The sequence below is a fragment of the Schistocerca piceifrons genome, chromosome 1 (genome assembly GCF_021461385.2).
Source record: "Schistocerca piceifrons isolate TAMUIC-IGC-003096 chromosome 1, iqSchPice1.1, whole genome shotgun sequence".
Classification (NCBI taxonomy): domain Eukaryota; kingdom Metazoa; phylum Arthropoda; class Insecta; order Orthoptera; family Acrididae; genus Schistocerca; species Schistocerca piceifrons.
Genome location: NC_060138.1, coordinates 748,360,897 through 748,388,636, shown reverse-complemented (window position 1 = coordinate 748,388,636; position 27,740 = coordinate 748,360,897). Strand labels below are relative to the sequence as shown.

The window sequence follows — 27,740 nt, the reverse complement described above, 5'->3', positions numbered from 1 at the left end:
TTTCAATGTTGGTGCCAGTGAATGAGTTTGTAGTCAACACCGGTGAGCAGCAGCTGGTGCCATTGGTGTTGGTTGCTGGTTACGGCATCCATGCCCCTGCGATGTGTGTGAGGGCTGCTTACTCTCCACACTGGATCTTCATCATCGAATAGATCTTGTCGTAACTTTCTTAGTCTAAACTGTTGAGATTTTCCTTATGTCTTCTCTTGTACGGTATTTATTAATTTTCACCCCTTTTTACTCTTTATGCAGAATCCAACTCTGTGAAACAATTTCCCTGTCTTGTTACTATTGGTTGCTATGGCAACTCACAATATCTTCTTATCTTGATTTTGTTTCAAAATTCCTCTTCCTTCGAGTCCTGATCACGTCAGTCACCACATTCTAATGTTTTCAGCAACAAGAGAAGCGGTGCAAGACTGGATTGCGAACTTCACACTTCTCTTACTACAGTTGACTTACTTGAAACATTTAGGCGATCCTCTTCTCTGGATATGCGGATGCGTCAATCTCCACAACTTCTTCTCCGAAGAAATAATGTTAGTTAGAGGAACCAAAAAATGACACTCTCTCTCTCTTTAAATAACTTGGTACCCTCATACTTTCAGTTCAGCTATATTTTCATTTCCACAAGTTTCACATAAGCATACAAACTCTTGCAGGTCAACTGCGTCATTAACCATTAGATACTATTAAATATAATTACAATGTCGTGGATTTAATAACCACCTGAGATTCAAAGACAAGTCTTGCTTCTAGCAAGTCTAACACCAAGATTAAGTAAGAGTCTCTAGACAAAACATGTTTCAACTGTCTATAACAATTACAATTATTCCATCACCAAGGAATAACACATAATTACTCCTTGTACTTTCCATACAGGTTCTATGGTATGAGTGGCAAACACTTGTCAACGTCGCTCGTCTGATGCAGCCCCTGTCCTTCCATGACCAACGTCCATCCTGCACACACAGACATGCGTTGCACAATAAATAGGCTCTCTGTCACACTTATCTTTAAAATACCGCATGTTCAAGGTGGCAGAAGGTCGAGTGGTTCCAGAATTTATGTGTAAATCCTCGAATCACTACATTCTGATTCCATCACAGGTGTGACCACTACTCCTAGCTTTCTGCAGTACTCACATTATTCCAAATAGTTTACAAAGAAAGGATAGTTTACAAACTTTCCTTGCCAAAGAAGAATCTTCGCTAAAATATATCATTACTTTGTAAATCAATCCAGAAACAAACTTGATAATTAGTGTTAGATTGTGCAATAACATTAATTTTAAGTATGCCAGAAATTTGTAATTTCAAATATTTTTAAAAGAAGAGTAATTTTAACTCTGTGTACAGAGTACTAACAAATTAATTTATTTTTACATATTTTAGCTGAAAACATAACACATGTATACAAAATCGTATGAAGTTCATTCAGTTAGACAGCTGATATAATGTTCACCTATTCAAGAATCGATAATATACATGGTATCAGTCATCTCTATTTAAAAAAAGGTAATGTTACAGGAGTGTGACCTACTATAAGGTTAAGATCCCATGTATCAAACACTGCAGCCATTCACCCTAAATGATGGGGAAAAAAATCAGCATACTTTATGCACTCAATAGCGTTAAAAAGTTGCATTATGTAGTCATGTTGTGTGGTGTGCTGGATAGGATAACGGCTTTGCATGCAGGAGATTGTGTGGTCATATCTTGTCAGGTGCAGTAAGGATTTTTGTTTTAATTTTTAAATATTTATTGACATTACCTTCATCATCATTTTCATTCAATTAATTGATTTACATGTATCTGTTTAATTACATTCTTTTATCACATAATTATAATTTCAACTGCTTCATTTGCTCATTTTTTTCTTCAATCATTCTTCCTCCAGTTGAAATCTTTGTTCATGTGTTTTAATTAATTTTACATATTTATTTCGATTTGATTTCTTTTGTTTTATCATCCTGTTTCTTCATCCACATTATTGCATTCATTATATCTTTTTCTCATTTTACCTGAATTTTATTTTACTTATAAACCTGTCTTTCATTTAGATTTTCATCTACATTATTTTGTCCATAGTACAACAGATATTTATGTTACGTTTTAAATGTTTTTATAAGGATTATTGTGCAAAAAAAAAAAAAATTGTGCACCTGACAAAATTCAAAGCCACAACCTCCTGCTTGTGAAGCTGATATCCCATCCATTATACCACATACCCAAACTATACAATGCAACTTCTTTAACACTACTGAGTATCCCACCAAATTCCGAATTGTTTTTTGTCAATTACTCGCAAACAAGGGCCCACCCGGGTGAATGGCTGCAATGTGTGATACCTGGTGTCTTAACCTACATCACCATGTAGATATTTTCAAAAACAATGATCACACTGCTGGAGACCTCTCCTCATGAGTAATAAGGGGTTTGTCACCAAATGTTGTTATATCAAATATGGGAACAACCAAATACAGAAGGGTTATCTAAAAAGGCATTTATGTCATTTTGTAGTGAATTGGTGTAAATGTGAACTTTCTTACAGCCCTTGACCATCTGTAGATGGAAACAAAGTCCCATAGCACAGTTGCATAGCAGGTCTACTGCATCAAGAAAACATGAGAAGGTGGCCATAAACATTCAATAAGGTAAAAGTGCTTATGAACAGCTTCAAGGTGACATATCTTGAGTGAAGTAGTTGATTTAGTTACAACCTATAAACAAATCCCCCTTATAAAGAACTTCCTTTGGCAACCATGACAGGATGGATAATTAACAATCCTCCATAGTTATTATTATTAAAAAAAATTGGTAAATGGTATGAGATGAAGGGACAGCAGAAGCTTTTCAGAGTATTAAAGAAGCAGTAGTCAAAATGGCTATACTGAATCACCCTGTCATCTTTGAACGATTTACATTAGCAACAAAAGCATCAGAATAAAGACCCATGGCACAATTATTCCAAGGAGAATGAAATCCAGCAATTGGTGAATATAAGACTGCCCCTTTCACAAGTAGGAGCCGTAACAAGCACAAATTAAACTACACTGCATTAGAGAAGGAGCTCCTAGTTATCATTTGGAGTTTACAACAATTCCTGATATTAATTTGGGGATCAAAGATAATTATCTATTTATGCACTGTCAAGATTACCTTTTGGTATTAATGTAATGAGGAACTTAGTGTGATTTTTGTGATAACATAATTTCTTAACTTCAAGTTATGCCAATAATGAGGTAAGAACACCAGCCACAAGAATAAAACAAGGAATAAAGACATATGAATACTTTTGGGTCAAATTTCAGCACAACATTAATGCAGGAAGGCTACCAGACAAGCAGGAACTGTGGACGAATATTGATAGTATTTCATTCTGGCAATTAGACAACATCCCATACAGATGCACGTTATGAAGACCTTACAGTGTGGAAGAAGATTTAATATGGCTTATCCATAGGGGCTACGGACATTTCGGAATCAGCAAATGTATTCATTATTAGACCTGCTCCTGCATTACTAGTACTTGATTTTGCATTTTTAACCTTGTTATCAGGAGAAAGAAAACTGGTGTTCTACAGATCAGAGCGTGGAATGTCAGATCCCTTAATCGGGCAGGTAGGTTAGAAAATTTAAAAAGGGAAATGGATAGGTTAAAGTTAGATATAGTGGGGATTAGTGAAGTTTGGTGGCAGGAGGAACAAGACTTCTGGTCAGGTGAATACAGGGTTATAAATACAAAATCAAATAGGGGTAATGCAGGAGTAGGTGTAATAATGAATAGGAAAATAGGAATGCGGGTAAGCTACTACAAACAGCATAGTGAACGCATTATTGTGGCCTAGATAGATACAAAGCCCACACCTACCACAGTAGTACAAGTTTATATGCCAACTACCTCTGCAGATGATGAAGAAATTGATGAAATGTATGATTAGATAAAAGAAATTATTCAGGTACTGAAGGGAGACGAAAATTTAATTGTCATGGGTGACTGGAATTCTAATGTAGGAAAAGGAAGAGAAGGAAAAGTGGGATTAAGGAATGAAAGAGGAAGCCACCTGGCAGAATTTTGCACAGAGCATAACTTAACCAAAGCTAACACTTGGTTCAAGAATCATAAAAGAAGGTTCTATTCTACATCTACATCTACATTTATACTCCGCAAGCCACCCATCGGTGTGTGGCGGAGGGAGGTCCAGTTCCCGCCATCTTAAAAACCTTTGTTATACCAACTTTTAAATCCTTTTCTTGAAAGAAAAACAACTGACTTCAGTAAACTTTTTCCTTCATTTGAGAGCTGTGGGAAAAGGCGGGGGGGGGGGGGGGGGCTGAGTGGCTGATAGAAGCACTAGAAGCACTTCGTTACAAATATTGGTCTCCATTTGCATTCCATGATAAAGTGGGGAAATAGAAGTGCCATTTGTTCAAGTAATTCTCACACAACTACAGTACAACTGATGGTACAGAGGTTGTCAGCTAATGACTATTTTGTTCCAACAGTTATCCACACTAATGGCACATACCTTACACTGTGGATGAGGGATTTTTATACAGTTTCATTCCGTCTTTACTATCCAGTTGGTTAAGCTAAGATAACATTCCAAATGACACAACACTTAACACATGGATCAAATGGCCATTAAAGCACAGAGGACTGGTGGCTTATACTAGGCCCCTGTTAAGGAACACTTGGTATATCAGAAACAAAACCAGCTAATTCTGACCAGACTTCTCAATCTGCTGCCATGTCATGTATTCAACTATTTTTAACAGTACACCATTTATGTAAACAAATACATAATTTTTTTCCAAGAAACAAATATTCCTGTTATTTTTTGAAAACACACCTGACTACCCTCAAATTTGGTCACATTCTTGGGACACTGGCTCCTGTAATGTGGGCGTGGTGAATAGGCAGGCCAAACTTCTGGATCTCCTCGACCAATTCATTGTTCCAGAACAAAATTGTCACTTTGCATGGCTAAGCCATGTTTCCGCAATATCCTTTCTTCCAGGAGTGCTGTTTCTGCAAGGTCTGCAGGAGAGATTCTGTGAAGTTTGGAATGTGGGAGACGAGGTAATGGCAGAATTAGACCTGTGAGGAAGGGTTGTGAGTCGTGGTCGGGTAGCTCAGCTTGCCCGTGAAAGACAAAGGTTGTATACATGGAAGAAGCCTGGAGATACTAGAAGGTGTCAGATAGATTATATAATGGTAAGACAGAGATTTAGGAACCAGGTTTTAAATTGTAAGACATTTCCAGGGGCAGATGTGGACTCTGACCACTATCTATTGATTATGAACTGTAGATTAAAACTGAAGAAACTGTAAAAAAGGTGGGAATTTGAAGAGATGGGACCTTGATAAGCTGAAAGAACCAGATGTTGTAGAGAGCTTCAGGGAGAGCATTAGGGAACAATTGACAAGAATGGGGGAAGGAAATACAGTAGGAGAAGAATGGGTAGCTTTGAGGGATGAAGTAGTGAAAGCATCAGTGGATCAAGTAGGTAAAAAGATGAGGGCTACTAAAAATCCTTGGGTAACAGAAGAGATATTGAATTTAATTGATGAAAGGAGAAAATACAAAAATGCAGTAAATGAAGCAGGCAAAAAGGAATACAAACATCTCAAAAATGAGATCAACAGGAAGTGCAAAATTGCTAAGCAGGCATGGGTAGAGGACAAATGTAAGGATGTAGAGGCATATATCACTAGGGGTAAGATAGATACTGACTACAGGAAAATTAAGAGACCTTTGGAGAAAAGAGAACCACTTACATGAATATCAAGAGCTCCAATGGAGACCCAGTTCTAAGCAAAGAAGGGAAAGCAGAAAGGTGGAAGGAGTACATAGAGGGTCAATACAAGGGTGATGTTCTTGAGGACAATATTATGGAAATGGAAGAGAATGTAGATGAGGATGAAATAAGATATATGATACTGTGTGAAGAGTTTAACAGAGCACTGAAAGACCGAGGTCGAAACAAGGCCCCGAGAGTAGACAACATTCCTTTAGAATGACTGACAACCTTGGAGGAGCCAGGACTAACAAAACTCTACCATCTAGTGAGCAAGATGTACGAGACAGGCAAAATACCCTCTGACTTCAAGAAGAATATAATAATTCCAATCCCAATGAAAGCAGGTGTTGACAGATGTGAAAATTACTGAACTGTCAGTTTAATAAGCTACGGCTGCAAAATACTAACACGAATTCTTTAGAGACAAATGGAAAAACTGGTAGAAGCTGACCTCGGGGTACATCAGTTTGGATTTTGTAGAAATGTTAGAACAAGTGAGGCAATACCGACCCTACGACTTATCTTAGAAAATAGATTAAGGGAAGGCAAACCTACGTTTCTAGCATTTCACAATGTTGACTGGAAAACCCTCTTTGAAATTCTGAAGGTGGCAGGGGTAAAATACAGGGAGAGAAAAGCTATTTACAATTTGTACAGAAACCACATGGCAGTTATAGAAGTCGAGGGGCATGAAAGGGAAGTAGTGGTTGGGAAGGGAGTGAGACAGGGTTGTAGCCTATCCTTGATGTTATTCAATCTGTATATTGAGCAAGCAGTAAAGGAAACAAAAGAAAAATCAGAGTAGGAATTAAAATCCATGGAGAAGAAATAAAAACTTTTCAGGTTCACCGATAACATTGTAATTCTGTCAGAGACAGCAAAGGACCTGGAAGAGCAGTTGAACGGAATGGACAGTGTCTTGAAAGGAGGATATAAGATGAACATAAACAGAAGCAAAATGAGAGTAATGGAATGTAGTCAAGATTTATCGGGTGATGCTGCGGGAATTAGATTACGAAATGAGAAGCTTAAAGTAGTAAAGGAGTTTTGCTATTTGGGGAGCAAAATAACTGATGATGGTCGAAGTAGAGAGTATATAAAATGTAGACCGTCAATGGCAAGGAAAGCATTTCTGAAGAAGAGAAATTTGTTTACATCGAGTATAGATTTAAGTGTCAGGAAGTCGTGTCTGAAAGTATTTGTATGGAGTGTAACCATGTATGGAAATGAAACGTGGACGACAAATAGTTTAGACAAGAAGGTAATAGAAGCTTTGGAAATGTGGTGCTACAGAAGAATGCTGAAGATTAGATCACATAACTAATGAGGAGATATTGAATAGAATTGGAGAGAAGAGAAATTTGTGGCACAACTTGACTGGAAGAAGGGATCGGTTGGTAGGGCATACTCTGAGGCATCAAGGGATCACCAATTTAGTATTGAAGGGCAGCATAGAGGGTAAAAATCGTAGAGGGAGACCAAGAGATGAATACACTAAACAGATTCAGAAGGATGTAGGTTGCAGTAGGTACTGGGAGATGAAGAAGCTTGCACAGGTTAGAGTAGCATGGAGAGCGGCATCAAACCAGTCTCTGGGCTGAAGACCACAACAACAACAACAACAACCTTGTACGCACCTGAACAGAAGTCCTAATCCCTCTATACCTAACTTCAACCTATCCGTCTCTCTTTTTAAATTTTCTAACATATCTGCCGCCCAACTATGGGATCCAACATTCCACATTCCAAACTGCAGAAATATCAGTTTGGTTTCTCCTGATGATGGCATCCTCCTGAGGAGTCCATATCTAGAGATTCAGATGGGGAACTATATTACTTCTGGAATATTTTGCACAAGAGGATCCCATCATCATTTAGCCTGCGCTTTGTTGGCAGAACACTTAGAAGATACGACAAACCCACTAAAGAGATAGCCTACATTAGACTTGTCCATCCCCTGCTGGAGTATTGCTGTGTGGTGTGGAATCCTTACCAGGTAGGATTGATGGAGGACATCGAAAAGGTGCAAAGAAGTGCAGTTCGTTTTGTGTTATCGCACAATAGGGGTGAGAGTGTCACTGATATGATACGCAAGTTGGGGTGGCAGTCACTGAAACAAAGGAGGTTTTCTTTGCGGCAAGATCTATTTACTAAATTTCAGTCATGATTCATGGCAGGTTATTAGTCCAGCAGAAATGAAGTTTTATAAGTTCTTTCAGAGCTCGCAGAAGTCCAAGCTGTGTCTTTACTGAATATCTGTTCCTATATTTCACAGAGTAGGGTGATAGTTTTCTCTGGGCATAACTCGTTAACGGATCCCCAAATATTAAAAAGTTATTATACCATAGCAGGGACTAAAAGTGATTTAGCTGGTCAGATGCACCACATTTTGCTCAGGTTGAAAGCAGCCACTATCGAGTTAAGAGCAGATGTCCTGTTTGCCATTCATTCTGCCAAATGAAAGCTGGACCCCTTGCCAGTCAGGAGTGAGTGATGGTGATACAAGTGCTAGTCTGTGCTCTGCTTCAGAAACCATGTGAACTTAGAAAATTTCTAAACAGACTAGATTTCTGACTCCACAGTTTTGTCAAGTAGTTGGAGCACAGTAAATCATATAAACTGTTTCTTGCATAATGTCAATGTATATTACCATGTGACAAGTGGATTCATTTAAGATTGTTGTCGTTGTTGTGGTGTTCATCCCTGGGACTGGTTTGATGCAGCACTCCATGCTACTCTATCCTGCGCAAGCTTCTTCATCTCCCAGTACCTACTGCAACCTACATCCTTCTGAATCAGTTTAGTGTATTCAGCTCTTGGTCTCCCTCTACGATTTTTACCCCCCCCCGCACTGCCCTTCAATACTAAATTGGTGATCACTTGATGCTTGAGAAATGCCCTACCAACCGATCCTTTCTTCTAGTCAAGTTGTGCCACAAATTTCTCTTCTCTCCAATTCGATTCAATATCTCAATACCTCCTCATTAGTTATGTGATCTACCCATCTAATCTTCAGTATTCTTCTGTAGCACCACATTTCCAAAGCTTCTATTATCTTCTTGTCTAAACTATTTGTTGTCCACATTTTATTTCATTACCATACATGGCTACACTCCATACAAATACTTTCAGACACGACTTCATGACACTTAAATCTATACTCGATGTAAACAAATTTCCCTTCTTCAGAAACGCTTTCCTTGCCATTGACAGTCTACATTTTATATCCTCTCTACTTCGACCACCATCAGTTATTTTGCTCCCCAAACAGCAAACCTTATTTACTACTTTAAGCCTCTCATTTCGTAATCTAATTCCCGCAGCATCACCCGATAAATCTTGACTACATTCCATTACCCTCATTTTGCTTCTGTTTATGTTCATCTTATATCCTCCTTTCAAGACACTGTCCATTCCGTTCAGCTGCTCTTCCAAGTCCTTTGCTGTTTCTGACAGAATTACAATGTCATCGGTGAACCTGAAAAGTTTTTATTTCTTCTCCATGGATTTTAATTCCTACTCCGAATTTTTCTTTTGTTCCCTTTACTGCTTGCTCAATATACAGATTGAATAACATCAGGGATAGGCTACAACCCTGTCTCACTCCATTCCCAGCCACTGCTTCCCTTTACGGCCCCGCAACTCTTATAACTGCCATGTGGTTTCCGTACAAATTGTAAATAGCCTTTCGCTCCCTGTATTTTTTCCCTGCCACCTTCAGAATTTAAAAGAGAGTATTCCAGTCAACATTGTCAAAAGCTTTCTCTAAGTCTGCAAATGCTAGAAATTTAGGTTTGCCTTTTCTTAATCTATTTTTCAAGATAAGTCGTAGGGTCAGTATTGCCTCACGTGTTCCAACATTTCTACGGAATCAAAACTGATCTTCCTCGAAGTCGGCATCTACTAGTTTTTCCATTCATCTGTAAAGAATTCGTGTTAGTATTTTGCAGCCATAGCTTATAAACTGACACTTCGGTAATTTTCACATCTGTCAACACCTGCTTTCTTTGGGATTGGAATTATTATATTCTTCTTGAAGTCTGAGGCTATTTTGCCTGTCTCATACATCTCGCTCACCAGATGGTAGAGTTTTGTTAGGCCAGGCTCTCCCAAGTCTGTCAGTAGTTCTAATGGAATGTTGTCTACTCCTGGGGCCTTGTTTCAACTTCGGTCTTTCAGTGCTCTGTCAAACTCTTCACACAGTATCATATCTCTTATTTCATCTTCATCTACATTCTCTTCCATTTCCATAATATTGTCCTCAATAACATCACCCTTGTATAGACCCTCTATATACTCCTTCCACCTTTCGGCTTTCTCTTCTTTGCTTAGAACTGGGTTTCCATCTGAGCTCTTCATATTCATGCAAGTGGTTCTCTTTTCTCCAAAGGTCCCTTTAATTTTTCTGTAGGCAGTATCTATCTTATCCCTAGTGATATGCACCTCTACATCATTACATTTGTCCTCTAGCTATTCCTGCTTAGCCATTTTGCACTTCCTGTCAATCTCATTTTTGAGACGTTTGTATTCCTTTTTGCCTGCTTCATTTACTGCATTTTTATATTTTCTCCTTTCATCAATTAAATTCAATATCTCTTCTGTTACCCAAGGATTTCTACTAGCCCTCATCTTTTTCTTACTTGATCCTCTGCTACCTTCACTATTTCATCTTTCAAAGCTACCCATTCTTCTCCTACTGTATTTCCTTCCCCCATTCTTGTCAATTGTTCCCTAATGCTCTCCCTGAAGCTCTCTACAACCTCTGGTTCTTCCAGTCCATCCAGGTCCCATCTCCTCAAATTCCCACCTTTTTGCAGTTTCTTCAGTTTTAATCTACAGTTCATAACCAATAGTTTGTGGCCAGATTCCACATCTGCCCCTGGAAATGTCTTACAGTTTAAAACCTGGTTCCTGAATCTCTTTCTTACCATTATATAATCTATCTGACACCTTCCAGTATCTCCAGGCTTCTTCCATGTATACAACCTTCTTTTATGATTCTTGAACCAAGTATTAGCTATGATTAAGTTATGCTCTGTGCAAAATTCTACCAGGAGACTTCCTCTTTCATTCCTTAATCCCATTCCATATTCACCTACTATGTTTCCTTGTCTTTCCTTTCCTACTATCGATTTCCAGTCATCCATGACAATTAAATTTTCGTCTCCCTTCACTATCTGAATAATTTTTTTTATCTCATCATACATTTCATCATTCTCTTCGTCATCTGTGGAGCTAGTTGGCATATAAACTTGTACTACTGTGGTAGGTGTGGGCTTCGTATCTATCTAGGACATAATAATGCATTCACTCTGCTGTTTGTAGAAGCTTACCCACATTCCTATTTTCCTATTCACTATTAAACCTACTCCTGCATTACCCCTATTTTATTTTGTGTTTATAACCTTGTAGTCACCTGACCAAAAGTCTTGTTCCTCCTGCCACCAAACTTCACTAATTCCCACTATATCTAACTTTAACCTATCCATTTCCCTTTTTAAATTTTCTAACCTACCTGTCCGATTAAGGGATCTGACATTCCACACTCTGATCCATAGAACTTCACTTTTCTTTCTCCTGATAACAATGTGCTCTTGAGTAGTCCCTGCCTAGAGATCCGAATGTGGGACTATTTTACCCCCGGAATATTTTACCCAAGAGGACGCCATCATCATTTAACCATCAGTAAAGCTGCATGCCCTCGGGAAAAATTATGGCTGTAGTTTCCCTTTACTTTCAGCCGTTCACAGTACCAGCACAGCAAGGCCGTTTTGGTTAGTGTTACAAGGCCAGATCAGTCAATCATCCAGACTGTTGCTCCTGCAGCTACTGAAAAGTCTGCTGCCCCTCTTCAGGAACCACAAGTTTGTCTGGCCTCTCAACAGATACCCCTCCGTTGTGGTTGCATCTACGGTGTGGCTATCTTTATCGCTGAGGCACGCAAGCCTCCCCACCAACGGCAAGGTCCATGGTTCATGGGGAAGGCATTTAAGATTAAGGAACTGTAAATGAACTCCATATTTACCAGAATACACTTTATGGTGAGCTGAGAAATGAAATTTTCCAAGATAAATTGCAAGTTCTCCATAAATCTATAAATCTATGGTGATGCAAGCTCTTAATGTTAACCATGAGGAGGGAATTCTGTTGGATTACTGCATAAACCACATGATCAAGTTATATGTTTTTGATGAGTCTGTTGCAAAATATATATGTAAAGCTCTGCAGAATTTAGTCAGCTCCCCTGACATTAAATCTATTTCACAGATGAAACAGAGGAGAGGTAATTTACTTAGGGGGACACATGCAGAGTCCCTGCTTTGTCCCAGTATTTTCAGGTGGCAATAACATCCATCTAAGCTGCCCCTGTAGAATAGAATGGAGAGTTCTTGTTGTTGTTACTAATGAACTAACAATGAGATCCAAACTAACTCTCGAAAAAGTTGGATGTAGATGAAGATGCCAATCACACTTTCACTGAACGGAAAGATGTAATACAAGGCACCCATGAGCAGCCATGCATAAAGAGTTATATACTGTAAGTGCTAATATTATGCAAAAATGGTGTACTAGTTTTAGGAACCACATAGATTAGAAAAATCTTATGTTTGACACTGTGCGAAAAATGGGAAAGTCATCTCAAAGTGTACAGCTTGAAACTACTGCAAAATTGAGCCATTGTCGCAACTTGTGGTACAGCATTTGCTAGTAACTTCAGTATAAGCTGTATTTATGAACTGTTGGAAGTTCACTTATTTTGATATTCAAGGGAATGTGTACCTGAAGTTCATACAAGAGTTTATGTCTGTCAGTGCAGGAACAGATTTCTTTTATTGTGGAACATCTGAAAGAGAGGATGCAGTTTGCTGGACAAATGAAATTTTGCATACATGTAAAGATTTTAAATAATTTAGGAACTAATTTCTGCATTGATGTTGTTCCACAGAAATTCAGCAGGAACTGATAGTTGATTTTTGGGATGGAGAATGACGTCACTTGGAAAATTTTTGTGAATATTGGTGGAAGTGCATTAAATACACTGATGCAGGAATGGACGCTAAGGTGATTTCCACTGGTATAGAGAAAATGATTATTTCTAAATCCAGCAAGACTTAATTATTGCACCTCAGGATACTTAAGAAAATTATGTAAGGTTTTTCAGACGGGTAGAATGTCTGCATGTACATGATGGAAATAATCAACAATAACAGCCCATACAAAAGGCAAGCTTGTGATAAGCCTTTGCAGTTGATGCATGGTCGAGGCAGGCATCCAAATCCCAGTAGCACACACTACAATTGGAGCCATTGTGAGTTGTTGTTGTATGCTATCAGAGCAGTGAAAGTAGATAATGTCTTGGTATGGAATTGACTAGAGACAATGATTTTTGAAGTCTGAATTCTAATGTCAACTTTAAAGGTGAGGAAAAAGGTTTTAAAACAAATTTAAAGTAAGTGCGAAGCACTTTGAGTGCTTTTGAGTGATTTTTGAGTGTGGAGATGAGTACATAGGGATCCACCGGCCTGGACCCTGCAAAGAGAGACCACCTTGTTGATAGTTCCACCAACCCTGACATCAGCAACAGGATATTAACCTTGATGTGTGGAGGCAGGGTGTGACACTACAATACGATAGCTGAAGGCAGTCAGCATGAGCCATCTAGTGGCAAAAAGGTGATGCTAAGTTGTAGTATTAACATAAAATAAAGTCGAGAGAGGGCAGCAGGGAATGGAGACAGCCAGCGAGAGGCATCTAGTGCCTTAAAAAAGAAACGGTACTGCTAGCCTTACCTGGGGGACAGTACTCCCCCTTTGAAAATATAAATAGTGTGTAAGAAAAATATATAATAAATAAATGAGTAAAAATAACAATTAAGCTGTACTGATGGAAGAAGAATAGATAAACGTAAATAGACTATACGTAATGAACCAGTAATTTTACAATAACTACAAGGGGAGTTCCCCCACGCCCCCCCCGCCCACCCCACCCCAAGGTTACACGGATGGAACAGCATAGCCAGCAGGCAGGAAAAAGAACAATGGTCAGAGTCAAGTCGAAGTGGCTCATGGCAGCAGAAGTTTCGCACGTGAACTGGCGAGGCCTTAGTATGCAGTGCATTAACTTTGGTTAATTATTATAAAAGACAGCACTGAGATGACGTCATGTGGATTGGAGCAGTGGCATATACATGTTAAAAAGGGTCGCAGAACAAGGAGAAGTACATTTCACTGATAAGGGCGTCATTGTGCAATACGGCAATGATGATGGCAACCAGGTATAGCCACAGCTGTGGACTCCGCTATGGTATATACAGAGGCAACGGTAAAGAAGAAAGTTGTTAAGTGCGCTGTGTTGGGCCAATCTCGTGAACATAAGATGTTCCCAGCACCACGAGCGATTGTAAGTGCGAAACCGTGCCTTAGAACAAAGACCAAAAACAAACAAAAAAGTATTTGTTTTTCCAGTGTAAAAGAAGTATATGTATATATATCTATTGTGCTACAAGTGAAAGAGTATTAAATCAGTGCTTACCCCAAATAGTGGTCCCAGTGAATGTTGTTCGAGTCCTTCACCACCTGGTACATGGCTTGGGTACAAGTCATGGAGTACACAAAAGGTCAACAGGAGCATTGGCAGTTGCACTAAGGCAGAGAATTTTGCTGGTGATAGTTACTCAGAATTGACAACTGTGGATGTCAATGAGCTGGAGGGATCAGAAGACACTACAAGGTACTGTACTTGCAAGTTCCGGATGCTACGTTATGGGTGAAAATGAGTGAGCAGAGTAACTGCGTGAAAGTTTCAAGTGACCCAAATTGAAGGATTAAGGATAAGTGCCGCGATTAAATCCAGAAAGATCATCACAGCTCAGTAGCCTTATCAGTAGTTAGTGTAAAGATAGTAGTAGATTAGTAGATGTCATATTCTAGTAATAATCCTTGTGTTGTGAAGGGGATAGGTGTGTGATGGGATAGAAAAAGCGAGGGTCCTTACTGAAGGAAATGTGTCTGGATAAGGGTAGATTAAATAAAATAGAATACCTCAAAGGGAATCAACCCAAGAGTTACTGTGTGAAGTGTTGCCAATTATTCCCCATTATAAAATTCTTGTATTATATAAACAGAGCATGAGGATTGTCAACTACAGGCGCCACGAAGTGGGTCATGGAGGGCAATCTGTCAGGCAGGTGTGCAGTCGCAGCAAACGAAATCTGATGGAATAATCCTGGGGAGGGCATGACTGCCACAAGGGGAGTCACAGTGTGAGTGACTTAGGCTCAGTACAGAGTGATCCCCTTGATAGTAGCTCCAGATATGATATTTTTGATGAAATAAAAGAGGACCAGTTTGCGTTTGTTCTACAATATTATTTTTATTGTTAACCGGTTTTCGGCTTACAAGGCCATCTTCAGACATTTACCAAGTATTATCACCAAAGAAGTTAAATGTTAGCAGACAACATTGGAAGAGAAGTGACACATGTAGACTGAAGTAGAAACATACAGTAAATAACATCTTTGCAATGAAATAGTAAAAACTGAACAGTACATAAACAACAATGGAGTTGACAGGAAAACCTTTAGCACAAAATAGGAATAGCATGCCTACATAACAGCTTCTATTAATAAACGAAACTAATAAAATCAAATAAAATTAGTACTAGACAAGGCTGCATCAGGAGGTATGAAACATGGAGAGTGATACACAACCAATTAAAAGGAGAGACAGTTGTCAATGTAAATACAGAATACATAAGGAACTTAAGCAATATCAACAAGATAAACAGGAATTAATAAATGCAGGAAAATGGAGGTGTTTGAGGGAACCTACAGTTTGAGAGTGTGGTGGTACTGCATTTCAACATTAACATTATAATCAAAGCAGTGGCTGTGTACCAGTTTTCATTAAATAAAAGAGCAAAGTAAAATATGAACAGTATTTGATGAGACAACTACAAGGGGTGTTAAACATTGACAGTAATACAAGTGCCAGTTAAAAGAAAGCCTTAACTATTGAAACTACAGTCTATGTGGAATACAATGACAACTTCAACAAATAAAACAACTTAATGAATACAGGAAAATGGGAATATGTAGGAAGAGAGAGTGGGAAGTAATGAACAACAAAGATGATTGTATGAAGTTTAGGAGAGGGGAAGGGTTGAGTTGTGTCTGGTCATTTAGGATGAGATCTGGACTGTGAGCAAGATGTTTGTTAATTTCCAGGGCTTCCAGCAGGTTGAGTTTATGACCTTTGTTTGCTAAGTGAAGTACATGGGACACTGGCTGGTAGTTGTGACCCTCACTCAGTACATGCTCAGCAAATACAGAGTCTGAATTCTGCAACCTCCAGCTGCATTCATGTTCAGCCAGCCTAGCTGATATGTCTCTGCCTGACTGATCAATGTAAAATTTTTCTCAATCAGAACAGGTGATTTTGTATACCCTGCTGTTGGCTAAAAACTGGATCTTGTCTTTGCTATTAAAAATACACTGGGCTGTCTTGTTCCTGACATAGTAGGAAAGCCTATACTTGCAGGATTTCAGTGCTTTGGCTACAATCTGTGATAGCTGACCTAGAAATGGTAGTGTACACCATTTCTTGCAGACAGTGGATGGGGAAGCAGGTGGGGCATAGAGGAGGGGTATAATTTTCCGTTTTTGTTTCCTGTGCAAGATGTGGTCAATAAGGACTGGATTGTAGCCATTGGCTGTGGCAATAAATTTTATTGTATCTATATTCTGACAGAGCTGATGCACAAGCCTAATGTCAGTCCTGTGGAATTGAATGACTTGAGACTGGCCACACAGACATGCCTCACACAGAACTATTTCCAGTTCCAATGGACTCTTTATAAACAATTAGATGGCTTAGCTATGGGTCCCCAACTGACTCTTCTTTTAATTGGTTGTGTATCACTCTCCATGTTTCATACCTCCTGATGCAGCCTTGTCTAGTACTAATTTTATTTTATTTTATTAGTTTTGTTTATTAATAGAAACTGTTATGTTGGCATGCTATTCCTATTTTGTGCTAAAGGTTTTCCTGTCAACTCCAACTGTTCAGTTTTTACTATTCCATTGCAAAGATGTTATTTACTGTATGTTTCTACTTCAGTCTACATGTGTTACTTCTCGTCCAGTGTTGTCTGCTAACATTTAACTTCTTTGGTGATAATACTCAGTAAATATCTGAAGATGGCCTTGTAAGCCGAAAACCGGTTAACAATAAAAGTAATATTGTAGAACAAAAGCAAACTGGTGCTTTTCATATATTATAATGTTGCTCTACCAAGAATCGATGCAAGATTCTGTTAATAAAATAGAAGAGGATTATATTTTTGGGATTGCAATTTTAATAAGTGAACCTGAACAAAATGTGGTGAGACAAAAAGCCAGTGCAACAACATTTAATTGACAAATTTGGGATCCCTGGGCTCTGAAAATTGACTTGGGAAAGGGTATGGTTGCAAATGTGCCCATGAGACATAGCTCAGAACCTAATAAGGTGGAACAATTGAAAAGCACAGAAGTACCTGACAATGAAACAAAAAGTATATACAGATTTGTGCTCCATGGGAAGTCTGAATGGGAACTGCCCTTCAGGCTATTAAGTCATGGGGGCTTGGGTGGGGGTTATAATTTGCAAACTGCATAGGTTTTATGTAATTGCATTTAAAAATGGAATTCGTGTTCCAAAACTGGTCATTGAAATAAAGAAATTTTATCTGTGGTGACAGGAAAGATATGTTCCTACCCATTTTCCATCACTGTATATGATAATACTGTTCTATGATGGGATTATGTAACAACATTGCAGACAGGTGTCAAAAACTGAACTTCACGAATAATACAAATGAGCTTAAAGGCATAGGCAACTCAACTGATAACAGTTGTGTTACAATCAGGAGTAATACAATAAATATATCTGCATTCTATGGTTTATTGACATAATACTGATACAAATAATTCTGTTACCAAGCACCAAGTTGTAGATGGACACTTTACGAAAAATTATACAAACTGATGGCAGTTATACCAATGTCCAGGAAGTGCAAGTGAAATTCAGAATTCTGGCAGAATCACAAGTCCGTTGACATACTAACCTAGAGAATACTGAAGTCCAAGTTCCAATACAGCATTCAGATTCTAAGTTCAGAGCACAGCCACATCAACATCGAGCAGCAATAACACTGCAAAGCAGCACTTCCAAGTTGTGGAGTAGAACATAGCACGATAAGAACTGGCTTATAGATATCAGTAGCAGTGTTAAATAAGGCTCCATAGATAATGGAGCCGGCAGCTGGGGTCGCTGTATATTCTGGGCAGCCGAGCAACTGATGCATGTAATGGAGTGCGCAGCTGCTCAGTGTGGAGCTTTAATAGTGGTGGATATGGCGGGTTTGAAAAGTTGTTGATTGGCAACACTGTACTTTATGCTGCACACTGATGTTGTACATTGGTGCTGTGATAGAAAATGCCTAAAAAGCTGTATTAGTTTCAATAGCTTAGACATTTGAAACAACCATGCTGCATTTCCATCCACTGTCAGATTATATCAAACTAGCTGCACAAACATCCTCTCAGAAAAATTCTTATTTTGCCTTCTCTTGAATGGACATACACCCACAAAAAAAATTGTGTGACAGTGCATAAACTCATATTTGCTCATATATGGGCTATTCAAAGGAACCATCCTAACATTTGTGAGTTAGGAAATCTATGGACAAAAAAAAAAAAAAAAAGAAACAAAAAACAAATAAATCTGGAGGCCAGACAGGGATTTGAAAGTTGCTTCTAAAAATGAATCCACTTTACCAAGTGCCTTTCTTGGTATCTGTTCTTTAAATCTGCAGTGCACCACCCACCATTCATTTGTAGCTGAGTGGCTGACAGTCTTCATGTTTCCTAAGTTATGTTTGAAAGACTGACCGAAAGTGCTTGGTTCCCTTTCTCTCTTTTTAGCTTGAGCATTACTGAGCAAACATTAATACAAGGTCTGTCTCAAATCATATGTCATTGTGTTTTTCCCTTTCTTAAATGGTTTATAGGTACTTTGTCAGGCAGACTGTGAAATCAATATTCCATTTTCTTCATGATATTTCAAAGATGAATGGTGGTATTAAGAATATGTCAGCTCAGATACCCAGTTTCTCTGTTCTTGAACCCAGTGAGGTGAGCTACATTAGGTGCTGTTGAAACAGATAAATTTTACAAACAAACTAACTGTTTTTGCTAAAACAATTAATCTCTTGTACTAAGTAACAGAGCTTTGAATTACAATGTATGTTTATTTGAACAATGTAGCAATACTGGAATGAGAGAACCACTTTCAAGAAAAAAGAAAAAAAAATGTTCTGATTTTTATCAGCAAAGGAACAATAAGGTCACCACAGTGAAATAATTTACAGAATAATTTTAAACATACCTTGAAAAAGTCTTCATGCAACTGTTTCAACATTTCAATATTTTCTTTCATAGTATCATATTTTTCTTTAGCTGCCTTCATGTGTCTGTGAAGTAATGTAAATAATTTCTTTTCCTGATGGTAAAAATTGTATACATAAATTAAAAAATGAAATAGTTTTCAAAATTCTGTACAATATTGGCATTAATGAACAGAAGTCTTTAATTTCCTTACTTCTTCTTTAAAATTGTCAAGATTTGATTCCCACTTCTGGCGAACTTTCTTGACGTTTTCCTGAAAATCATTTAAGTCGATCTTCCGTTTCTCACGCTGTGCTGTCCAAAGCTGTGTAATTTTGTTTTGGATGACTTTTATTGGTCCTATTAATAAGAAATTATAATGTTACTTATACATAATAGGAAATAAATGAACAATGAAATTAAATTGCTGGAACTAAATAATATGTATTGCCCAATAAACACCTATAATCATTGAATTTCCAAAATTTTTGATAATTTTTTTTTAATTTTCTTCTCACTGTGACGTATAAGTAAGAAAAATAAGTCCTTCAACTTAGAAAACAAGGGGTTAATCATGTTTCTGTAGGCACTAAATAGTTTTGAAAACTGGGAATACAGGCATCTAAATTCAGTTCATTAATGTTCCATTCTAGAATTAACTATAAAATTCAACATAACAAATTAAAAAAATGAATCTCAAGTTGGAAAAGATAATGGTTTAGCATAAAGTGACTTCTTTATTATACTTTGAATACAATCTTCAACTACCTGAACAGAATAAAACTATTAAGTTTTGCTGTGAGCAAATGTAGTTCAATTAAATTCTCTGATATTGGTTTGTGAAATGTGATCATAAATTTCATTGTATATTCATATTTAAGAAACATAAGTCTTAAGCTTTTGCATTATGTGCCCCTTCAGAGGTAATGCACAACACCTGTTGTCTCCTGAGACCATTGCAAGTGAGACAGCAGAATTTGGGGACAATAGTGACTCTATATTGAGATTGAGTTAGTTCATGAGGAGAACTTCATCCATAAGCTAAGCAGTTTTCATAATTTCTACATTATGCCCACATCCAACACTCAGCACCAATCATTTAGTGCATAATGGTCTATTCTAACGAATTTGGGTGTTTTTTTCTGACATCAAACAAACACGTTGTGCACAACAATGTGTTCTTCTGCAGCAAGTCATTGTTACAGTTTAACAGTGGCTGATCACTTGTATGAACTGCTAGTTGATGGCCATGTCCACATAAAAGTCAGTGCATAAGTTACAGCATAGCTGCAGTATGACAGTACTGCTTTTGCACTTGGTGCTGCCTCTGATAAGGTCTAGTCTGCCTGTGAAGGGTGCACAGGACAAGACTTCAGTAATGTATGAATATAAACTCAAGAATTAGAGATTTCAACTGTGGGGATTGTAATGGAACTGATAAATAGACATCATTTTGTTATATTATACACTAAAGTCGTGTTAAAAAAGCTTTTGATTAAGATAATACTAAGTTAGGTGTTGTGATCAAAATCGATTTTGAAATTGTATGTTCTTTGTAGCTTATGGCCGTGATCTTTGGTCTACAATGGGTTTTCGGCACTTGAGTGTTGGCCGCGGTTGAGTGTAGTTGTTTATCTAGTTTTGGCAATATATATGTGTTTTTGTTACAAATAATCTGTGGAATACTGCATCATGATTTTGATAGTCCAGTGATAATTAAAAAACCCGCACCTTTTCTTGGACCAAGAGCAGCAGAGGAATCATCGCCTAGACAACGAGAAACCACATAGACAACGCAGACTCAGCAGCATCAACAAAGGAGACATCATGGCCAACTCTACTAAAGCACTATACAGCCATTAGCCACACCATAATGGTGACCTTATGGAGATAATTTTTCCAGGACAGTAGAGAGGGTTCATGACAGGATGCCCCTCAATTTTCAACAAGTTAAAGGTTTGCTGGACTAACTATAACTAGAAATGTAATTAAAGACAGACCTTAATATGTGAGGCACGATCAGTGTCACTTGAATATGTGAAACCATGTGAACTACTTCTGATCACTTTACACCAACTAAAATCAAAAGGCAGAAACCTGTTGACTTCACAATACCCATACTCTTGACCTATACATGTGTACTGTGGGCGTCAGAAAGGGTACTATTTTACCTGTTCATAAGGTCATTGCGGAGAAAAAAAAATCAACTAAAACTTTCACTGTTTTAAGAACTGTCCTTTCCAAAACACTCTGTCCATAAGCTTTAGAAATTCAATTGGCAGGAAAGAATAATTCCTGTATTTTCCCTTAGAAGTTAACTACAGGAATAGATGTATGAATTAAATACAACAGAAACACTCATTGGGGTCATTACAAAAGATGTGAGTCCATTGTATTAAATACTGAGTCAGCTCTCTCTGTTAATCATTTGCCATTCTGTAGCATATCCTATTTGGGTGTACACCGGAAACTAGTTGGAACTCAAGACTTTTGAGCAGTGGCCCTCATTGATCATTATTAACAATGTGCTGTGGATGTCTTCTTCTTAATAATGACATCATATCATTCCTATCTGGAGTTCCCATTATTTGTCTGCATCCATATCTTATTTGGTATTATTTTTTACTTTCTTCAAGTTGAGCTTTTGTGATGTTACTGAATCTCTGTTACGAGAGATGTAAGGGTTTTGTTAACACTATACAAAAAATACGTAAACATTTAATGTCTTTAAAGATGCATGCAATCCATTATCAGGTGCTGGATCATAAAAGGATACATTCTGGCAGCAGTATATATAGTGACATTAAATTGGTGCTTACACATACTCCTACTGATTTAGGGGAAATAAAATCACTTTTTTAGATTTTTCAACAACCACAAGCAACTATTACCTACATCTGTACAGATCAGCTGTAAATATTCATAAACATCACAAAAATTTTAATAGGAAGGAAGATGACATGGTGCTCAACAAGACATGAACAATAGTTCCGAGAAGCTGGTGTACACAGTCAAGGATAGCTATCCGTGATCACACAATATCTACATCTGTATTCATACTCTGCAAGCCACTGTACCAAACATGTCAGAGGGTACATCAGACCTATATTATTGATATTTTTCCTATCACTCTCCCATAATGAGGGAGGGAAAAATGACTGTTTGTATGCGTTTGTACGTGCCCTAATCTCTTTTAACTTATCCTCATGACCACTATGCATGATATACAAAGGTGTCAGCATAATGGTCACACAGACTTCTTCAAATACACATTATCTAAATTTTCCTAATAGGGTTTCATGAGAACTGCACTGAATTCCTTCCAAGGATTCCTATTAAAGTTACCTGGACATTTCTGTTACACTTTCATGTTGGCTAAACCAATCTGTTGTAATCTTCACAGTGTGGCTCTGAATCTAGTTAATGTCTGCTGTTACAAGCATCTTAAGGACTCCTAACAATGGCACAATACTCTAGAATTGGTAATCCCAGAGACTTGCAGGCAAATCCTTTACAGGTGCATTGCATTGCATCATTTCAACAAACCTAAGTCTTCCACCTGCTTCCCTAATACTGAATTTACATGATCCTCCCATTTCATATAGCTTCTCAGTATCACCCCTAAATACTTATATGATTTGATGAGCTCAAGATGTTCACCACTTACACTATATTTCCAATTATTTGGGGTAATGTGAGGGAGAAGATGCACAAATAATTGAAAAACATGAATAATAAAGGTATTTTCAAACATGTATTTTTTATTTGAACATTTTTCCAAATTCTGTGCATAGGGGCTGTAGGCCTGTTTATTTCCTAAAATGGGCTGTGATGTTGGTCTGCTTTTTTTTTCTTTTTTTCTTACAGCATTTAAAATCTTTCTTGCAACAATAACGTTACTGTGCTGAAACCTCCTCTGGCCCACATAATCTACAAGAGCATCAACACATTTGAATGTGGTACAGTGACAGACAAAGTCACTGTCTTCATCTGCACTTTCACATTCACTGTCATCTTCTTTGTTTTGTTGTACAGCACCAGCCATAATTTTGGCAGCATTTTCATACACTGGAGGTCAGGTTGCCATGCACCGATCTTCAGCCTCTCATTCAGATTTTCTTTGACATCTTCAAAACTATTTAAACCCACTGCCAGATTCATTATGTGTGCAGCTGCTATTTCTTCATCAGTGAAACCTTGAAAATCACTTTCCTCTATTTCTGGAAGAATTTTCCTCCACGATCAAACTAGAGCATGTGGCTTGACTTCTGCAAGGCATCAGTAATCCTGAGTATGGCATCTATAATAGTCAGTTTCTTCCAGAAAACCACCAAATCAATCTCATCAACTAGCATTTAGAGCAGACTAGCATTTAGTGCCTTTTAACTGACGCAATTACACCTTGGTTCATTGGGTATATAATTGCAGTCACATTATGAAGTAAAAACTTAATTACAATGAGACCACCATCAGATACAAGAATCTTCTCATTCGGATGTGAAGGAGCATTATCAAGCAATAAAACAGACCTTCCGTGGCAATCCTTTTTCTTCTAGAAGTCACCAGACTTGCAGTATAAAATGCATGTGGAACCAGTTTTTGAAAATTTCACTATTCATGCATGCTCTTTTTTGGTTGGAATAATGCACAGGGAGATTCTTAGCTCCGATAACCTTGAATTCTTGCCCCCCCTCCCACCCCAAACACTAGTAGTTTCACATTGTGATTCCCAGGAGCATTAGTGGTACACAAAATCATAATATATTCTATAGACGACTCAGGCAAATGCAATTCACACACACGACTGTAGTTTCCGGCAACTGTGGGGAGGGGGAGGTCTTGAGTAGTGAGGTTTATGACTATGTTACTGTTGATGTTTTAGTGAGAGGTAAGTAGACACAGCAAACTGTTATTACACGTGGAATGTGAACCAGTTCGTTATAGTTTCTAGATAGTGCTAAGGATGATGGGTGATTACTGGTAAAAGTCACTGACAAAAATACTAACACCACCTTTTACTCTTTCACCACTGTAGACATATACAGGAAGGTTTTACCTACACTAGTACCTTTAGCTCCTGTGGATTGATTCCTCTAACTGTGAGTAAACACTATTTTAAGTAAATATACTACAAGGTATGATTTAAATTTACATATTTAAAATATTTTGTTAGTTTATTATATATTTTAACTCCTTTGCAGACAAGTGATTTTGATCTTAACTTTATTCTTTCTATGTAGGTATAAGTAGCCACTGTATCTTGTCTGGTGTTTGCTACATACTGCTCAAGTTTTTTCTATTTAAAAACTGTAGTTTGATAGAGGTAATCACTTTGAACTGTCAAAATACCTTTTTTTTAACAACTTGATGCAGTCGGATCTTTTGTGACTCTTTGGGATTATTCTGAGGGCCTATTTTTGCAGTTTGAGCACATTTCCCATATTCTGAACAATAACACCCCAGAACATTATGGCATAACCGAAGATAGAATGTACGTGTGCAAAATACATTCTTCTTAGGCATGTGCTGTTACACACTGCAGTTAATATTAGGGCATAGAATGCAGTTCTAATTTTTTCCAATTAGTCTGATTCTTTCATCCTGTTTTCATTGCTGATCAACATATATACCGAAAATTTTTGTGCTAGCTATACACTCTGTTAAGAGTTACCTCCTTTCTGTTGACCAATAGCACACCACCATAAGTGCCATGTCAGCTCTGATGTCGTACCTGTAATTATTATGTTGCTGTCATCAGCAAACAACACTGTTTAACATTCTTTGACATATAGTCTGAAGTTATTCATGTAAATAAGAAACAGTGCTGGGGCTAACACACTGCCTTGGAGGACTCCAATGTTCCAATATTCTTGATGTGAAACATACATGACATCACATTTTGTGTCACTTGAAATTTTGAAGATCTCTTCTTCTGTTTGCTAGGTAAGATGTAAATCATTTATGTCACACCTCCTTATTCCCAGCACTTCAGGTTTATGTGGAAGTATGATTAGCTGTGCTGAATGCTCTACTGAGTGTAGGCAAATTTCTATTACATGTTCCCCTTGATCCAGGGCTTCAAAAAGTATTTTTGTGAATTTTGCTACAGGAACTTGTTCCATTTCCAGACCTGACACTAAACTGTTCATTGCACAGAAGTTGGCCTTTATTTAAATAATCCATAAGTCTGTTTTTCATAATAGTTTCCATTATTTCTGAAAAAGAAGACAGTAATGAAACAAGTTTGTAAATCTTTATATTTTGTATCATCTTTTTTGACGGACAGGAAGAACTTTTTCATGTTGTTGGTAATCAGATAAGCAACTAGATGTGAATGACTCATTTATAATGTCTTTTAATGGTGCTTTTATGCTGCTGATGCAGTCTTTTAGTAGAAATATTGGAAACTTGTCTACATCTGTGGACATTTTACTCTTAAATTTGTGTACAATCCCACTCATCTCTTTCTCAGTGGTGGGTAGCAGCAGCATTTTGTAAGGTACATTGTTATTTGTAGGTGTATGGTGTGTTTTGGAAGATTTTCTTGCAGTTTTGATTGCTGTATTACAAAAGTAATTGTATATGAAGTTGGTCAAGTCCTTAGGGCTATCTATTAAACCAAATTTATTTCTGATTAGTATGTTTATCTGTGTTGGCTCTAGGCTACCAATTTCTTGCTTGATACATTCCAAATTGCTTCACTTTTATTATTTTGAGTACTGTGTGGTCTTATCATTTTGCCTCTGTTCGCATCCTGAGGCAGTTTACTGTACATCCTTTTGTACTTGAGAAAAGTTATAAGAAACCTGGGTCACTCTTGTTATCTTTCATAGAGCTGAGATCTGCAGAATTGGTATTGTTATGTGGATTTTGACATTGTCAATGACAGATGGTGGGTGGATGCCCTTCCTGGTGGTACCACTCTCCACTAGATGTAACTCTTAATAAGCAGCTCAAGCAGTGGCTTATCCAAAAATACCCATGTAACTCAGATTTAACATGAATAATAATGTAAGACAGAACCTGTACCAGAAAAAAGTATAGTACTTGTTGCATATTGTAAAATATTTGTAATGTGCAACTGTAAAAAAATTATAGTGTTAAGAATGACATGCATGTCAAATTACATGTTGCTGAGTAGACAATAATAATAATAATAATAATAATAATAATAGTAATAATAATAAAAGATCATTTACAGTAGACCCTTGTTATTTCAAAATCAGATAAACTGGAAACTTGATTAATCCATACTACCTGATTGCTCTGAAATGTAACAGCTTATTTTTATTAAGATTTCAGAGCTAATTTGGATTGCTTGATTAAAGGTTATGTCATTAGGTAGGACCCATATAAGTGATTTCTCCTATTGAACCCTGTAATGTAGTTTCCAACAACTACGTGTCAAAGTACTCACTAATATTACTTCAATCCAGTGATAGGGACATACATTGTCAATTCATTTAAATGCAACTAGGGCTTTTCATTTACAAACAATTGAGTAACAAAAGGGATACCAACTATAATATCATTATAATGTCTGAAACCTGTAACAACTTTATTCATCATACTGTTGGCATACTATGCTGTTGGCTAACATAACAACATCCAATTACCTCGTATTTATTGTAATTCATAAAATGAAACCAGATTAACAATGTAAACAAAGTGTTTATTTGGGCTGCTGTATTGTATGTTGAAATTCTGTTCACACTAAAAAATAATGTACTCATATTTGAAACACAAATCATGATAGGAGTATTTTGGATAATGTAATGTCAGTGTAATTAGCAAAAATGTTATCAGCATTGTTTATTGACATCATTTCACTTATTTTTCTGTGTAAACAAGAAATTTGCAATTGTCTTTATAGCTTATTTTATGCATTTCAACTATAACCACCAGATGATAACATTTCTTGTAATTACTGACATCTCTGTAATTATAATTAGCAAATTTACTATACACAACAAATCAATTGATAGGAAGAGTATATAACACCCACAAGAAATCGTGTGGAGAGTCCAGTATGATGTAATATCTTGAGCTGCACTGTGTGACGTAAAAAATTGTACAGCTGAGGCAATAACTAACTTTTCATGTCTTTTGACAACCACAATATTCTCTGGGCTGTCTTCACTCAAGAAACTTACAGGATGAATCATCTGCAGCAAAGGATCAAATTGAAGCTAAGGTCTGGTCAATGTTTATTATTTTCAACAAACTGAGTTAAAGCCACTCAACTTTAAGAACCTTTATTTCAGCCACTACTGACAAAATTAATATTTCATAAACACATTTACTTTAATTTTTTTTTTTCTTTTGACAACATTTATCCCCAGCAAGGCGATTACATAGTAATATCATTGAATGAGCTGGAATGGTGCTTTAACTCATGTCAAAGATCTGAAATCAATGTTTGAGTTTCAGATGTATCATTTTTAACTTCAAGACTGAAAGACAATTTCTTTTGGAAAGCAAAATTTTGGACTGGACACAGAGATATT

At 37.3% G+C, this 27,740-nt stretch overlaps 1 protein-coding gene across 1 annotated transcript in view; it reads right to left on the bottom strand.

Moving 5' to 3' along the window:
* Nucleotides 1–690: 690 nt before the first annotated feature.
* Nucleotides 691–27,740, bottom strand: part of LOC124712834 (synaptonemal complex protein 3-like) — an 80,553-nt gene continuing 53,503 nt past the window's right edge. The window contains exons 2-4 of the mRNA XM_047242902.1: nt 19,448–19,593; nt 19,235–19,348; nt 691–962 (exon numbers count right to left, since the gene is read on the bottom strand). Coding sequence (XP_047098858.1) covers nt 807–962; nt 19,235–19,348; nt 19,448–19,593 — 416 coding nt within the window. The 3' untranslated portion in view covers nt 691–806. The remainder of the gene's footprint in view (nt 963–19,234; nt 19,349–19,447; nt 19,594–27,740) is intronic.